At 36.5% G+C, this 16,051-nt stretch overlaps 3 protein-coding genes across 4 annotated transcripts; 1 reads left to right on the top strand and 2 right to left on the bottom strand.

Annotated features, from left to right (window-relative positions):
- The first annotated feature begins 122 nt into the window (after positions 1-122).
- On the top strand, positions 123-1,612 carry LOC140060429 (bifunctional protein GlmU-like). Of its 2 annotated transcripts, none has more exons than XM_072106627.1 (4): positions 123-207; positions 644-796; positions 1,121-1,216; positions 1,333-1,612. In XM_072106627.1, exons 1-4 carry the CDS (start codon positions 193-195, stop codon positions 1,495-1,497), a joined length of 429 nt encoding a protein of 142 aa, XP_071962728.1. In that variant the 5' UTR covers positions 123-192; the 3' UTR covers positions 1,498-1,612. The 2 variants fall into 2 exon arrangements, with proteins under 2 accessions (XP_071962728.1, XP_071962727.1); XM_072106626.1 differs by having other exon boundaries at positions 1,115-1,216.
- Positions 1,613-1,707: 95 nt separating this feature from the next.
- Positions 1,708-9,411, bottom strand: LOC140060423 (N-acetylated-alpha-linked acidic dipeptidase 2-like). Its single transcript, XM_072106615.1, has 17 exons — positions 8,916-9,411; positions 8,521-8,677; positions 7,504-7,632; positions 7,232-7,360; positions 6,808-6,997; positions 6,625-6,715; positions 6,305-6,394; positions 5,614-5,699; positions 5,399-5,521; positions 4,937-5,019; positions 4,685-4,816; positions 4,301-4,386; positions 4,119-4,209; positions 3,515-3,767; positions 3,180-3,261; positions 2,896-2,988; positions 1,708-2,337 (listed from the first exon to the last, which is right to left on the bottom strand). The coding sequence occupies exons 1-17, from the start codon at positions 9,173-9,175 to the stop codon at positions 2,151-2,153; spliced, it is 2,262 nt and encodes a 753-aa protein (XP_071962716.1). The 5' UTR covers positions 9,176-9,411; the 3' UTR covers positions 1,708-2,150.
- An 84-nt stretch (positions 9,412-9,495) lies between these two features.
- Positions 9,496-15,671, bottom strand: LOC140060424 (N-acetylated-alpha-linked acidic dipeptidase 2-like). The gene is made up of 17 exons (XM_072106617.1): positions 15,462-15,671; positions 15,099-15,255; positions 14,869-14,997; positions 13,736-13,864; positions 13,322-13,511; positions 13,126-13,216; positions 12,798-12,887; positions 12,618-12,703; positions 12,133-12,255; positions 11,800-11,882; positions 11,524-11,655; positions 11,314-11,399; positions 11,013-11,103; positions 10,559-10,811; positions 10,378-10,459; positions 9,986-10,078; positions 9,496-9,895 (listed from the first exon to the last, which is right to left on the bottom strand). The coding sequence occupies exons 1-17, from the start codon at positions 15,641-15,643 to the stop codon at positions 9,700-9,702; spliced, it is 2,193 nt and encodes a 730-aa protein (XP_071962718.1). The 5' UTR covers positions 15,644-15,671; the 3' UTR covers positions 9,496-9,699.
- Between the last annotated feature and the right edge of the window lie 380 nt (positions 15,672-16,051).

Genomic DNA, 16,051 nt, shown 5'->3' with positions numbered 1-16,051 from the left:
TTTGTTTTGGCAAATTTTGTGTTTATTATACAAAATTGCAAAATGGCTTCCGCGCGCCATACTTTTAGAAAAAAGAACATTGTGAGGTTCCAAAACGGCTATTTCAACACAACTTTACCGATCTACTGACAACGTCTTACGTAACATTGATTTTAGCAGCGGCAAAAGTTGAAATATTTCAAGACCATAAATATGAATTCTTCTGCTGTAAGTAAAGGAAAATAATTTTGTTTTGTAGAACACGTTTTACAGGCCAGTACTAGCGCCAGTCTAGCCGCCCCTAGGCTAGATTATTAGATACCTGACTAAGAATAAGATAGGCCTAGCTTAGTGCAGGGAGATGTAAAATAATTATTTTACATCTCCCTGCTTTAGTGTAAGTAAAGTAGTGACTGGGTGTGGTGTGGGGTGGGGGGTGCTTCTAATGGTATAAAAATAATACGGTACATGTTATTTGCTAGATAGTATCACATGTTTAATCATTAATTGCATATAGGCCTAGGCCTATGCAATTTTTAACATTTTTATATCGACTAGGTGGGCCTAGATTTAAATTATAGTGACGTGTGACACCATTATTGCAAGAGTTGAGTTCGTGGTGAAGTTCTAATAATTAATTTTGTTCATCTTTAATATTCCTAAGCTTACGTGCTATGCCCTGAGACTGGTACCAGGCGAGGACATTATAAAACGGCTCAAGTTGTTCTTAACTGAAAATAACCTGAAGGCCGCCTTTATAGTTTCTTGTGTAGGAAGTACCAAATTCACAAAGCTACGCACTGCTAATTCTACGACTGTGAGTATGAAAGGGCATTATTTATCATAAAGTTCTGTCTACACTATCAAACTTTATCTGACAACAAAAATGTGATGTGCCCATATATGGATACGATGACGTCATATCACTACCATATATGGGCATATCAGACTTTTTTGTCAAACTTGTTTGACAGTAGATAGAGGTTAGACTACTAGCCAAATAAAACAAGTTCCACATCCTCATCCCCAAAACAAAACAACAAAACAATTAACTAATAATTGATTTCTTTTTTATATTTATACTTTTAATATGGTACTATTTGATTTGTGTTTTATCATTATTTTTCCTTTTCAGGTGAAGACCTTTTCCAAACCTCATGAGATTGTGTCATTGTCAGGAACTCTTTCGCAAGATGGATTCCATCTTCATGCTTCTATATCAGATGAAAATTCTATGGTACGCCAAAGACACTATTGAAATAAAACTTTTTCCTATATAGTCCTAGTTGAATAGTAATTTTATAAACAAAAGATCATCAACTCTTTGTTTAATTTGGTTTTAATTGATGATAGGTATTTGGAGGTCACGTGATGGAAGTCATGGAGACGTATACAACTATAGAGCTCGTGATTGGTGAACTCAACAGCCTGAAATTTACAAGAGAATTTGACTCGAATTCTGGATACAAGGAGCTTGTCATACGAAACAGAGAACACTTATCTACAACAGATACATAATGACATTGTTGTGAGTTAAAAACACTAAAATTGCTATTTCAAATATCTGTTTTATAGACATTGCAACAAGATAAGGTGATATGCCCAAAGAGGTTGTATAATAAACAACAACCATTTTGTGGAGACTTCGCTCTCGTCTAGTTCACTCTATAGTTAATTATATAACCTCTTTGTGGTATTACATGCTGTACAAACAATTCCAAGACAATATACTGTACAACAAAAATCTGATTTTATTTCCTAAATTTCTACTATCTTAATATTATAATTGTAAAAGTGATTAACTAACACCAGAGTTTTGTTTTAAAACGTCTCTTCAGTTTTGACGGCTGAGATACGGAAAAGGAGCTGGTCTGAGGTTAATATTGTATCTCCCAAAATAGGCCTTAAACATGCACAAATTATTAGAAGGGTAAATCGCAAAATCTTTTTTTAATTTGACAGTGTAGACAGAGCTTTATACAGTGAAGCATTCTTTTGTAGTTTGTTTTTATTCCATCTGTACCATATACTTAAGCTCTGTCTACACTATCAAACTTTATGTGACAGAAAAATGTAAAGTGCCTATATATGGACATGATGATAATATCATATCACTACCATATTTGGGCACATCACACATTGATAGTGTAGACAGAGCTTTCAAGAATTTTCTAAAATTCTGTGACATCTTTGAGTGTGCTTGCTGCAGATTGGATCATGAATGCCACAGTGGCCATGTGCTCTTTGACACCTTCCCATCTCTGTTCCTTGTTGGGGTCAAAATCAATGCGGTACATGCTGTCACGAATCCCCGGGAAAGGCGTGCCACCGTGTAACGCAGGCGAGAATACGACATGTCTATGAAATAAAAAGAACAATATTATAGAAATACATGTAGTTTAATTTAACCTGTTACGATCCTATGGCGGATATGCCACCCTGAAAAAGGTAATATTGAAGTGTGCGTGGTCATCATGATTTGATAAAACCAAAGCCGAAGGCTTTACCTCACTGGTTAACCCTCTTGTTTAATACTAGCGTCGAATTTCTTGTTGTTGATGGTTGGGTTTTGAAATAAAATAAATTATGTGTTTCTGGATTTCCCACTGCCGTTAATATTGTTCACCATAAATGATAATTTGATAAATGATAATTTGTGCTGTAGCATTGTATTACAAAATATCAAACCAAAAGAGTACAGAGTTTAATAATAATAGTGTTTAATATAAACAAAAATGATGTATGATTAAAATAACGATTGTGAAAATAGTTTCTCGAAACATGTCAAGACATTTTAAGGCAGTTTGCCTATTTATCAAATGCCTCACAATAGTGAAAACAATTGTAACAACAATTTTTCGACGATAATATTTATTGTTCCAAATGGCGTACACAGTCATACAATAATAGTTTTACCTCATAAATTTGCGTCCGGGCAAGCCAAGTGGGTCGATGAACGACCTCTCAAACAACATAATTTGGTCATTGACTTTACGGATAGCAAGTAAACTGAAAAGCATAAATATGAACATATTTTAATTATTTAAAATAAACTCCGTGAATCGGTGTCATAAAACTGCCTTGACATTTACGTACTTGTGAAAAATGTTTATAGGATTATGAAGCAGATTGAAGATGTATTGTTTTGTTTGTTATGAAACAAATCTTGCGTTTTTTTATATTGATACAGGAAAACTCACTCCGATGTGTCCATATTTTGTGTTTTATCTTCAAAAGTTGCTGCGATTACCGTCAAATTGTTTATGGCCGACATAATAGCGTCTACAATTAAAAATAAAACAATTAAAAATTACATAATTATTTTGATTGATTTTTATTTCATATTGTAAAATGTGCGTATAGGGCCTAAGTCATATCAGGAGCTTTCGATTCACGACAGCTGTCGACCTCCATCGACCGATAACCGTCGACCGATAGCCGTCGACCGACAGCCGTCGACGGACAGCGACTGACCTACAGTAAGTTAAATTCTAGTAGTAGTAGGTGGACGATAATCAGTAATACAGTAATTTACCAAATGTAATTCCATTCTTGTTCATCTCGGTTTCATAGAGCTCCCTAACTGCCTCCATGCCCCTCAGTATTTTGTCCGCGTAGTACACACCATCGAATGGCACTATTGCCGAGTCTGCGAACTCCCGTCCCAGCTCCGTCCATACACGCGCTACGGCTTGGTGACGCTTAAAGTCCCAGTCGAGAAACGTTTTAACGTAATAAAACGTAGAGTAGGCGGAGTGATATACGGGATGTGAAGAAAGACCAAGATCCTAAAGAGAATATCGTATAGAGTAAGTAATCTTGACAAAAATAAGTTCTGTTATTCAACAGTTTCTTATCTATTGTTTGACACAAGCCAAAGAGTGACTACGTCGAACGGGACGTTAAATCGTGTGCACAGAAGGTTGCGAAAACAATAAAGAGATCACTGCTACGGGACGTGTGCTTGCCACAAAAATATTAAGTTTCCAATCGCCAATCGCACATCTGGGTAGCACCAAAGATTTCAAAGCACTACCACTACTAAAGTTTGCTACTAATGTTGTAGTGATAGTCTGATTCAAATGTGCAAGAGGTATAACATTAGTGTGAACATGAGGTGCGAATACATGGTTACTCACAGTAGGATATCGCCAACGGACGTCTGCCGCAGGTATTCCTAAACGATATGTATACGGTTTGTAATCGCTGCCAGAACCAAGGTTTCGTACACTAAGGAAAACGTAAGAAAACAAACATTAAGTAACCAAATCAAACAATATTGACACATAAAAGCTAAAACCATAATTAGGATATTTCTTACTATGGTTCGTTGTCGTATGTGGAGCTTTCATCTTTTGCAAGCCAGTGGTCGTACGTTGTATCGTATTCTGGATCAGGGGATGGGACCTTTTTAGGAGAAATAATATCACAAAAGTAAACAAGGATTATTACGGTCGTGATTGTACTGGAGCAATGTTCTTTACTCTCGTTGCCTCGTCTTTAAATGGGACGTTAAACCACATAAGGTCGTAAAAAAAATCTACTATTCGACAGAACAGGATACCCTCGATATGTTGCAAATGTGGTGCACGTTATTAGGATGAGCGCGACTCTGCACTACAATACCGCTATCTACTTGTTAAAGGATACTCGTACTACTTACAATGACTATTAAAAAAAATCAATAGATACAATGTAGGCCTACCTTCTTAGTGGCAGCAATTATTGCTTTCTTTAGAGATGGAGTTGTTTTTCCTTGAAACGTGTAGTTTCCCGTTACAGCAGAATCAACATTGAAATACACCACCGTCCTGTCGGCTAAGATTTTCTGGAAATCCTGTAAAATAAACATAATGTATGTATGACTTTCGGTTGCTGTGTCGTGCATGGGTCCTACAAGCGAGGATTGTCTAGTCAAATTTGGCCTGGCTTTGGAAGAATAACAGTCCAAACTGACCTCTAGAAACTCGGTGGAACCAAGTAGACCAGGTTCTTCTGCTGCCCAACTGCAAAAGATGATTGTTCTTCGTGGTATCCAGCCTGAAATTAAATAAAAGTAACAGCAAATATACATTTGTGTTGTTGGTTTGCTTCTCTGTCTCAAGAATGTTGTTGTAAAAGTCCGTCAGCCTATTTTATTTCTAAAATGTCTGTCTTGTCAGCGTGATGTTTAGTACATTTAAATCTAATCTCTTCACTTACACCACCACCCTTAAACCACCATTATGCCTGTAACTAGGTCTAGTTAAAACGTGGTTCCCACTAGAACGCAACACAAAGTGGGAACCGACGACGCAATACTGCTGCAAGCACATCAGGTTTGATTTCACGCAGGCGGGGGCAAGCACAATTGTTAGAAGGGCATTTGCTTACGTCGCTAGTGGGAACCAAGCTTTAGGCATTGTCACCGTAACCATACCATGTTTCTTGTGCAAGTTTCCAAAAGATCTTGTCATTTCTAGCAAAGCAGACGTTCCACTGGATGGATCAATGGCGCCAAACACCCAGGCATCACGATGGTTTCCCATAAGCACATACCTGTCTAATTAGCAAATATTAACATTATTTTATGCATTGTCATGTGTCATGTTAGTTGCTTATTTTTAAGTATCATGTGATCACAGTAATACTCACCTGGTTCGACATTTCCTTTGATCATGCCGATGACATTGTACACGGGTCGATTCTCTTTAATTGCAATAACCTCTAATTTAATTTTCCTGCAAGATTATAAGCTCAAACTTAATCGTATAAAATAGGACTATTTAGGAACAACATTGTCAAAACTAAAGCTTGGTTCCCACTATAACGTAACGCAAGGACGTAAACGCAACGCAAGCGTTTTAACCAATGACAAGCGAACTTATAGACAGTTAGCAATCACAAGCGAATAAGCCATCGCTTGTGATTTGTCAATTCACTTGCGTTGCGTTACGTCCTTGCGTTGCGTCGCTAGTGGGAACCACGCTTAAAGCGCAACATGTATAGCAGCCTGAATACAATAGAAACCCTATTAAAGGGACATTTTTCTGTGAGACAAACAAGAGGCAATAGAAGTTTAACACTACGGTCTACACAGTCTATTCAGAGGGAACCCCTACTAAGGGGACATCCCTACTAAAGGACACTTAGGCCTATCTGTAAAGTGAACGAAGAGCAGTATGTTTTACAGTTAACCCCCTATTCAGAGACGACCATTTTTTTCCCGAATGTGCCCCCTTAATATATGTTCTAATGTACCCTTTTTATTCTAAGGCTGACGTCACTATTTTGGAAGTCGGTAATAAAATTACTTCTTTTCAGAATGGATTAAAAAAAATCTTACCTATTTACTTTTTTAAGAGTTGGACCAAATCGGTACGTAACATTTAGTGCTCCTTTCCAACTGTCAGGAACTTCGTCTCCGTCCATTTCTCTATTACGACATTTTGTAACCGTCAATGTCATTTTAAATAAATAAATTACATGCATGGATGTATTCATATTTAAATTACATATGTAAATTTAACTTGGCAACCTGAGAACGGATCACCATCATACTAATACTTGTGTCTTTATAAGTTTATTTTACGCCAAACTACTTCATCAACAATTACCGAATTTATTATATGTTATATTTTGTTTTTATTATGTTTATGCAATTACCTTAATAACATTTCTGCGTCGTCTGCGCATATCGGATGGACGGGGATTGTGGGTAATTCTGCGTGTTTTTCCGTTTGTCGATAAGCGTAATCTATATGTAATATAACATTATAAAGATTTGGAAAACACATAATAGTATAGGCCTACAATTATTGGTGATTTATATAGTGTACATTAGCTTACCGTTGGCGGGAAATCCAGGTGTCAACGGATCACCCTTTGCATCGCTAACCCACACGTTGCCTCGTTGAGCACCCGTCCGGGGTAACCACCATGAATTAGGGTAACCCCCTAATGTGTCGCCTGGTGAATAGTTGTCGGGATCAGAAAAGAGAATGACCCCAATTGCACCAGCCTTTTCGGCATTTTTCACCTGTTATTAAGAAGAAACATTAGTAAATACCCGAATAATGTGTACCGTACTTATATAAATAAAAAGTACAATTTGACGATTTGCCCTCACCGCTTCCACTTCATAAAGCCGGTTTTCTACTAATAACTAGGCGAATTTGTTCGCGCGAATCGAAAGCGTCAGCTTATAGGCCTACGCGTATTCATTCATTCATGTTTCCATCTTCCAAATTCCTCTCTACGCAGTGTACATTACCTTTGTTCCTCGAAAACCTTTTGCGAATTTAGCGATGACAATTTTTCCTGTGATATTGATTTCTGGCTTATTATCCGCCAGATAAATGAAGTCCTCCTCACGGCCAAAATTCACGTACACTAATTCGCCCTGTTAATTTAACAAGAAAACAATGTCTTAAATAATCATAATCAGTCGACAAATTGTATTATTTTTGCGACGTTTTCGGAAAGCATTTTTTAATTTGAGCGAGTTATATTGTTTCATTTCTCGTCAATGACGTCATACTGTACCTCAACATTTCCACTTGCACAATACGCATTAAAGGGTGGGAGCACTTCGGAGTTTTCATCTTCTGGCCTTAAAACATCTTCATGATCTCGTGTACTGAAGATCACCGTGTTGTCTTCTAAGATGTGTACCTTCAAAAGAACACATTCTTATTTCAAAATTACTACAATGTTGAGACACAACATGCCTTTTCTGCGGTAATGATTACGCTATATGTTTGTCATCGTTAGCTAAACGCCTATGTGTCATGCATGTAGTGTATAGAAAAAGCCACAGACGTTGACACATACGCATGCATCACAACTCCGCATGCGTTCCATGTAAACGTAGTCTCATCAAATGTAACCTACGTTAAAATGTAGACTGCACGCATCGCAACCCCGAATGCGCACCGATGCAGTCCGCACTCGCACAACTAAAGCTTGGCACAATCACACAGACGCAACGCAAGCGAATTGACCAATGACAAGCGACGAATAATCCATTATTTGTGATTCAAATCGCTTGCGTTACGTCCTATAGTGAAAGTAAGCTTTACACTCGTTTTTGTGCGTTGAGGAAATAGTGTTATGCCTACCTCTCTCTGTGCTTATTTACGCTCAAGGACCTATTTTAAATTTTTCGGAGGACATTTTACAATATAGCTAATCCCTTGGTTGACATTCAGTGTATTTATACAACCATCGATAACATGAAGAGTAAATACCGTACGTATTGTATTGTTACCTACATAATCGAAACCAGAGTTCATAGGTAGCCTAATCATACTTAGCCTACAAGCCCATATAGATGAAATCAGAAATGTAAATTTACTAAAAGTTAAAGAGAGATAGTCCCACTATTTTTACTTTCTAAATTATAGATTAATTCTTGAACAACTTCAAGATTCTAGAAACTCTTCCAGTACTACTGTACTTCTAGATGGTTATACGTTTTATATTTCGTATTTTCCACGACTATTTAGTATGTTTGTTATTTATGCTGTTTGTACAAGAGATATAACATAATTGGTTGACTACCTTGTTGGGGTTATTGATGTCAGGATAGGCTAGATACGGGGTGTATGAATGTATTTGAACATCGTCTAGGCCTTGCTGCAGCCATACACTCTTGATGTATTCGGCGTTTTCTTTTTCAGCTAATGTGCCACCAACATGTGGACGTTTTGAAAAATATCTAAAAACAAATTTAGCTTTTTTACGATTGCAAAATTCAATAGAACCTTTATTAGAAGGAGCAATAGGGACAATAGAACACTTTTGGGAGGACCCAAAACAATGTACCCTTTATAATGATACTAGGAGTGACTATCAAGTTATAACCTTAATTACCCCTGAATAGAAGGGTTTCACTCTAGTATTAGTAGCAATAGGCCTACAATATCCTCAAATACAAACTTAAATTTAGAACCTACTTCAGATTTTCTTCGATTTTGGCAGCGTCAATATTATCCATCAACGTTTTTGATACCCATTCATGATCTGTCTGGTCGCCTACCTGAGGGTCTGATGCACTTCGTAGTGTTTCAGGAAACGTAAGGTACCCGATAAGAAGCCCGATACCTACACAAACCACTCCCAGGCAGACGGTAAAAATAACGAAATGCCGCGTAACAAAGTTCGTGTTCTTGTTGTTGCCATCAACAATGGCAACGCCGTCAAAGTCGTCTTTCATGTTGAAATCTTCGTTTACGCGTAGGCCTTTTATACCTATTTCGTTTGTTAACTCAGATTATCTAAACCACAGTATTTGACCCTGTGTAGACCCAGGTCATACTCTACTGCTACTCTGCTATACCAATAAGCGGTACCCCGTCGATTAGGCGCGAAAATATCATGACGTTTATTTTACTATCTTGTAGCCAATCAGAATCAAGTTTTTTTTTAGTATTACCATGATGGTAGGTTATATACACTATACATAGGCCTAATATAAAATTGATTTAGTACGACATTAATAGGTGTAAGGTCGATGTTTAAGACCAGATATTGTGATTGAAGTTGCCGACTTTTATTTCAGTATCCTGGAATCCATAATTATAATATACCAACATATATCTTAATCCTAAGTTATCGCATCGCTGTTGCGATAAAAATGTTAGATAGTACACATTTATGGGCGCACTTATACCAGTATATTTCAATGTTTGATATGTTTTGGCAAAATCTACGTTATTAATTACAACTGAGCAATCGATCCTAGTATTCAGTGACGTCTTTAAGAGTACTGGCAGCTGATTGGATCATAAAGGCTACGACTGCCATATGTTCACGTACTGCGTCCCATCTGCCATCTTGATCTGGATCTTCGTCGATGCGGTAAAGACCGTCAAGGAGGCCCGGGAACGCGTCGCCTGCGTAGTAGTTCTTGCTACTCGGAGCAAAGACAACGTGCCTAGAAAAAAATGAAATATAATCAAACTATACATTGTTTAGTACCGTAATTTGTCAGCGTAAAACGTCGTTTACGTTTGGAAAAACTTACTTGAGAAACTTTCGATCAGGTAAACCAAGTGGGTCTATGAACGCCCTCTCGAATAACATCAGTTGATCATTCACCTTTCGAACTGCAAGAATACTGTGAAAGTATAAATTGATGAAAGTTCACTCAAAATGTAATTCAATCTGTTGTGAAATATTCGAAATGTCAGTTGAGAAAGGGTATATTAGATCGGTACTTCTTCTTGTATCTAAGTCTAGTTGCAAACGTTGATAATAACCTTTGCGTTCCTTGTTGGTTGAATGGACTTACTGATAGCCAGACAATCTGAAATACCTCCTTTCTTTCTTTAAAAAATGGCATTACAAAATGTTTCATCATATATATTTGTCTCCTCGATAATTCAACAAAAACTTGAGTTGTACTTAAATACTCACTCAGACAAGTCCATGTCCTTAACGTTTGCGTGGAAATCTGTGGCTACATTTGTCAGATTATCGACTGCTGAAAACATGGCATCTATACAAAAAAAAGAATAGCAGAGCATATTTTTTAATTAAGATTTTATTCGAGCTTGAATTTATGAAAATATTCTAGCGTATGTTCTTTTTTTCTTACCAAATGTAATTCCATGCTCATTAATGTTATCTCCGTACAAACTTTGAATAGAATTGATTGATCTACGAATTTCTTTAACATAATCCACACAGTCAATTGGCAAGATAGTGGTGTCTGCGAAATCGCGCGCAACTTCTGTCCACACACGGGCTACTGCCTGGTGACGCTTGAAGTCCCAGTCGAGAAACGATTTGACGAGATAAAACGTTTCGTAGACTGAATGATACACTGGATACGACGATAATGACAGCCTCTTTTAAATATAAAAACAACAGATTATATGATATTAAAGCTGGAAACAATTGAATATATACTTGAACAATGATTAGGCTTATAGATACTTTTTATTTATTTATACAGGATTACACAATCAGGTAAAAGAAACCTGTTTTGCATTGTGGTCCTGTCTTAAATACAAACAAATCAGGAAAAAAAAACAGATACATATACATACGGGATCAAATGTCCACAAAATATCGGTTCCAGGAATTCCAATCCGGTACATAAAAGGAGCAAAATCGCTTCCAGAACCCAAATAACCTATACTGTGATCAAGAATAAAACAAGAAATGACATGAATAGATGACGTAATTTGGTAGATTAATGTGCCAACCACATGTACTAACTTCATACTGTGAAACTTCTCCTTTAAAATGCCCCTACATGGTTTTAACACTAGAATAAAGACCTTTCTATGGAAATCCCTGCTATGCCCCCCGAAGTTGTCCTCTTATATACCCTGTAGGCCTACTTACTATGGAAGCGTTGGTTCATCGTAATCTGCATTGCGTTTTAGCCAGAGATCAAATGTTGACGAAAAACCATCGTCTGGCGATGGTACCTATGTAGATTTGGAAAAATAAATTGTTTAACGCATCATCAACATAGTTATTTATGTTCTTTCTTTCTTTTGCGTTTGAAGTAACGCGTTTTGTCAAATATAAACGGATAGTAAGTAGTAGTACCTTCTTTGCAGCATTAAACAGTGCTTTCTTGAGTGATGGGCTTGATTTCATTTGGAGTGTGTAGTTACCAGTTACTGCTGAATCAACGTTGATGTAGACCACACCTCTTTCGGATAACACTCGCTGAAAGTCCTAAAAACAAACAAAAAAGAAATTTAAAACAACAATTATTGTCTAATGGCAATTGACCACAGTGTTGAGTTGATGTATTTAATACTGGCGATACTGTAGGCCTATCGTTTATGGAATGATGATGATCGATCGAATATTATATACCTCTACATATTCAGTTGAGCCAAGTAGGCCGTATTCTTCCGCGGCCCAACTGCAGAAAAGTATGGAGCGTCTTGGTCGCCAATCTGAAACATAACAACAATGAGATCCTCTTATTAACCTATTAAATCACTTCAGGTGTAAATAAGATAATACATAACTAGCACAGCGGGAGAGAACAATGTCGTATCTTTGGACTTTTCCACAGTTTTGGTGACTTTGTCATGAATTGAGATGTCTTTGTGGTCGTCTATTATCCTGCCAATCCACATCTAGAGCACCATAACCACTGGCCGACGTGTGCTATGAATCAATAAACTATAATATTATACTAACCACCAGTTTTAAGAAGGTTCCCAAAAGCACTGGTGACCTCCATCATAGCTGCGCTGCCACTCGATGGATCGATCGCTCCATAAACCCATGCGTCCCGATGGTTTCCGAGGATGACGTAACGATCTTAAAACAAGAAACAACAACATGCTTAGGCTCTGTCTACACTATCAAACTAGTTTAACAAAGAAAGTGTGATGTGTCCAAATATGGTAGTGATATGCCCAAATATGGAAGTGATATGACATCATTATTTCTATATATGGGCACATCACATTTTGTTGTCACACAAAGTTTGATAGTGTAGACAGAGCTTTACAACATATTTACTTATTTAATTTTAATAGATAGATGGATGTGTTTGAGAAGCATTAGTAGAATCGTTTCATCTTATTTATTCATAATATGTTTCATAGATCAGTGACATGTAAATGTTAGCATAATCTAATTTGTATAATAGTGTTAATCTTAATTCCCCTAACGTTTACCTGGTTCAACGCTTCCTTTGATCATGCCGACAACATTGTACACCGTTCGAACTTCCTTCTTTGATAACACTTTCAATTTAATTTTTCTGTCATAGAATTTAAACAAAAAATATTACTTTAGCATGCAAACAAGGTAAACTGAATTTTTAATGTATCTTTATGAATCTACTCGAAATTTACCTATTTGGATTTTTGAAAGTTTGCCCAAACTTGTAGGTAACATTTAATTTCCCTCTCCATTCTTCGGGAACATCTTCCCCATCAAGTTCCCTGTAAAAAAAAGAAAATCTTAGAAGAGTGGAGTTGACAAACTTTAGCAAACTAAAGAAAACAAGTTTGCAGAATTCGAAACTGGCAAACATTTGTTCGTAAACTCGAGTAAATTTTGAGTTGAGTAAACTTTGACAAACTGAAGAACAATAGTTTACAGAAGTCTACACTGCAACATTAAACAGAGCTGTCAGTAAATCCGTACGACTGCATAATACAAAATATTAAGTGTACGTACCTTAGAAGTTTCTCAGCATCGTCATATCCTATCGGGTGTACTGGTATTTTAGTCAATGCGGTCTTCTCGTCCGATAATCGGTACGCGTAATCTAAGAATACAAATTACAAATTTCTTTTTTTATGGTAGAGCTGACAGAATATGATAATTATTACACAAATGTGTATGTTATTTGATTGTAGTTTAGTAAACATACCGTTAGCTGGAAACCCGGGTGTCAATGGGTCACCCTTTGCGTCACTAACGAACACGTTTCCACGTTGTGCACCTGATCCTGGTAGCCACCAATCGTTGGGGTAAACATCCTTCGCTTCCTCTGATGCGTAATCGTCTGGGTCAGAGTAGAGAATTACCCCTTTAGCTCCAGCCGCTTCGGCAAGCTGCACCTGAGTCGAAGATGTATATAAATAGTTGATATATATCACCTCAATTAGAAATTATTTCTTCAGAATTGTTTAAGACTTTTGGTTGAATAGATTAGGTTTGGTAAATTACCAGTTTACGTTTCAGAGGTCAAAGAAACGTATTATATTATTCTATATAGCAAGTACAAAAACAGACTTAGTGACAATATATGCAGTAGGTGTATTTTGTAACAAATTAAGTTTACCTTGCTTCCTCTGAATATCTTTCCATATCTAGCAATTACCAGTTTGCCTTTGAGGTCTATATTACTATGATTCTTCTCCAAGTATTCAAAATCTTCAGCTCTCGCGTAGTTTACGTAAACGAGATCACCCTGTGAAAAATGGAATAATACATTAAAGACATAAATAAATTGTGAAGATTTTAATAGAATCGTTGCTTTAGGTTTGCAATATGCAGGTAGAAAATGCATTTGTGTTTAATTCTGTGTTTTCTTATGTCTACACTAGATAAATTAACTTTAGTTTGCAAACTTGGAGTTTAGGAAGAAACATTTTCAAAAGTTTGCTTGTGTAAAGCAGTTGACAACCATCTGAAAACTACATAAAACAATTAGTTTGTAGACGTCTACGATGACAAACACGAACCAAATCTTGAGTTTGACAGTAAAGGTTTTTAAAAGTTTAGTGTAGACCAGTTGACAATTTTCTTCAAACTGCAGAAAACTAGTTTGCAAAAGGTAGGCAGTGTCACCAACAAAGCCTGTATATTTTAAATAGTGTTAGATCAGACACTACAAACTTGTTGAAACAGTGCAAGCGAACTCAGAAAGTTTGCTAGTGTGCATTCACATTGGAAATTATGTGTTGTGTTATATGAAAGGTCTCATTAGAAATACTAAGATAGCATCACATATAATTGGTTGTACGGTTAATGATTTAAAATATCTTTATGAAAAACAAGGCCTAAGTAAATTAAGTAAAATTTTAGAAGATAAGAAACATCCATTACATATGAGATTTTATAAGAACAAGTCAGGCCGGTTACGGGCTTCTAGAGCTGATACGTCAAGAAACCGACTGTCTTTTGTACCAAATTCAACTCATATTTTTAACTCAAAAATTGTTAGATCATAATAGCGCACATGCAATATATATTTTTAAGTTTTACAGTTGATGGATGTTTTAATTAATGTTTTTAAATTGTAAATTTGTTCTATTATGATGTAATTGTGAATGTTTTACCATATTTTTCTGTCGAGGAAAACAATTTTTCCATGTACATTTTCTATATATGGAACAAATAAAGATTTGATTTGATTTAATGGTATGATGTTGTTGGTAATACGAGAAAGAAGTATAACCGGTTGATACTAACCTCGACTGTACCCTGGGCAGAATAGGCGTTGAAAGGTGGTACTATGTCAGGATTGTCATCTTCAGGTCTTAATACATCCTCGTGCTCTCGCGTACGGAATATCTCAACATCATTTTCCAGAATCGACACCTAAGATTTTAACAAATTCACAAATAATGTATTACTTCAACCAGGGAGGGATCTAATTAATCGATGACTAAATAGATTAAAATATTCAAATTTGAACCTACCATATTTGGATTGTCTGTATCGGGGTATGACAAGTAGACATTGTAAGGAACTAGCTTGGCGTTGTCCATTCCTTGTTCAATCCATTTATCCCGAACATATTGCGCATTTTCTTTCTCTGCTGGTGTCCCAGCAAGATGAGGTCGGGAAGAAAAATATCTATAAAATCGATAGGAAAAGAATCCATCAGTGTTTTATTTTGCTGCTCCTATCTAGATGACTGTCAATGATCAGTTAATATATACCTAGTGAAAGCTGCGGAATCGGGGTACAATTACCAGGGAGATATGAAATATTTGTTTTACATCTCCCTGCAATTACAATATACTTCCGATTAGTGGCGATAAAAGAAAAAAGCAACCTACTTTAGATATTCTTCGATATTTTCAGCAACTATCGAATTCATCAACTTGTCTGAGACCCAGTCAGCGCCATTACTGCCATCGCCATACTCGATACACTCTGGGCTACGTAAAGTTTCAGGAAAAGTTAAGAATGCAAAGAGCAAACCAATTCCTAGGCCTAGAAGTCCTACACATGCAAACATAAGATAAAGATTTCGCCTGCCATAACGAGATTTTCCCGTAGAGTTGTTAGAATCTGAAGCAAAAGCTTCAGACATGTTGTGGTAATGTAGCTCTACCTAAATTATATTGTTATACAGTAGCAGCAGTAGCAAGTCAATATGAATCAATGTAAATCAACCTTTGAACCAACATATTTGTTGTAGATAACATGTTTTGTGTCTACTGGAGATTTTGATTGACCTGTAAATATGATTTCTAGTAATAATCAGCTAATTGCCATTGATAGCATGAATTGTATATCGATTATCTATATATAAGTATTTTAATCTTTTTGTTGTGGTCGCACCCGCCAGTAGTACACCCAACCAAAAAGTCTTAGGAATTCTATTAGGCCTATATGTTCTATTGTCTTTGAGCTACATTGATTG

Source organism: Antedon mediterranea, chromosome 10, assembly GCF_964355755.1.
Source record: "Antedon mediterranea chromosome 10, ecAntMedi1.1, whole genome shotgun sequence".
Taxonomy (NCBI): Eukaryota; Metazoa; Echinodermata; class Crinoidea; order Comatulida; family Antedonidae; genus Antedon; species Antedon mediterranea.
The sequence above is the reverse complement of the archived record's forward strand: the minus strand, read 5'-3'. Positions and strand labels throughout refer to the sequence as shown.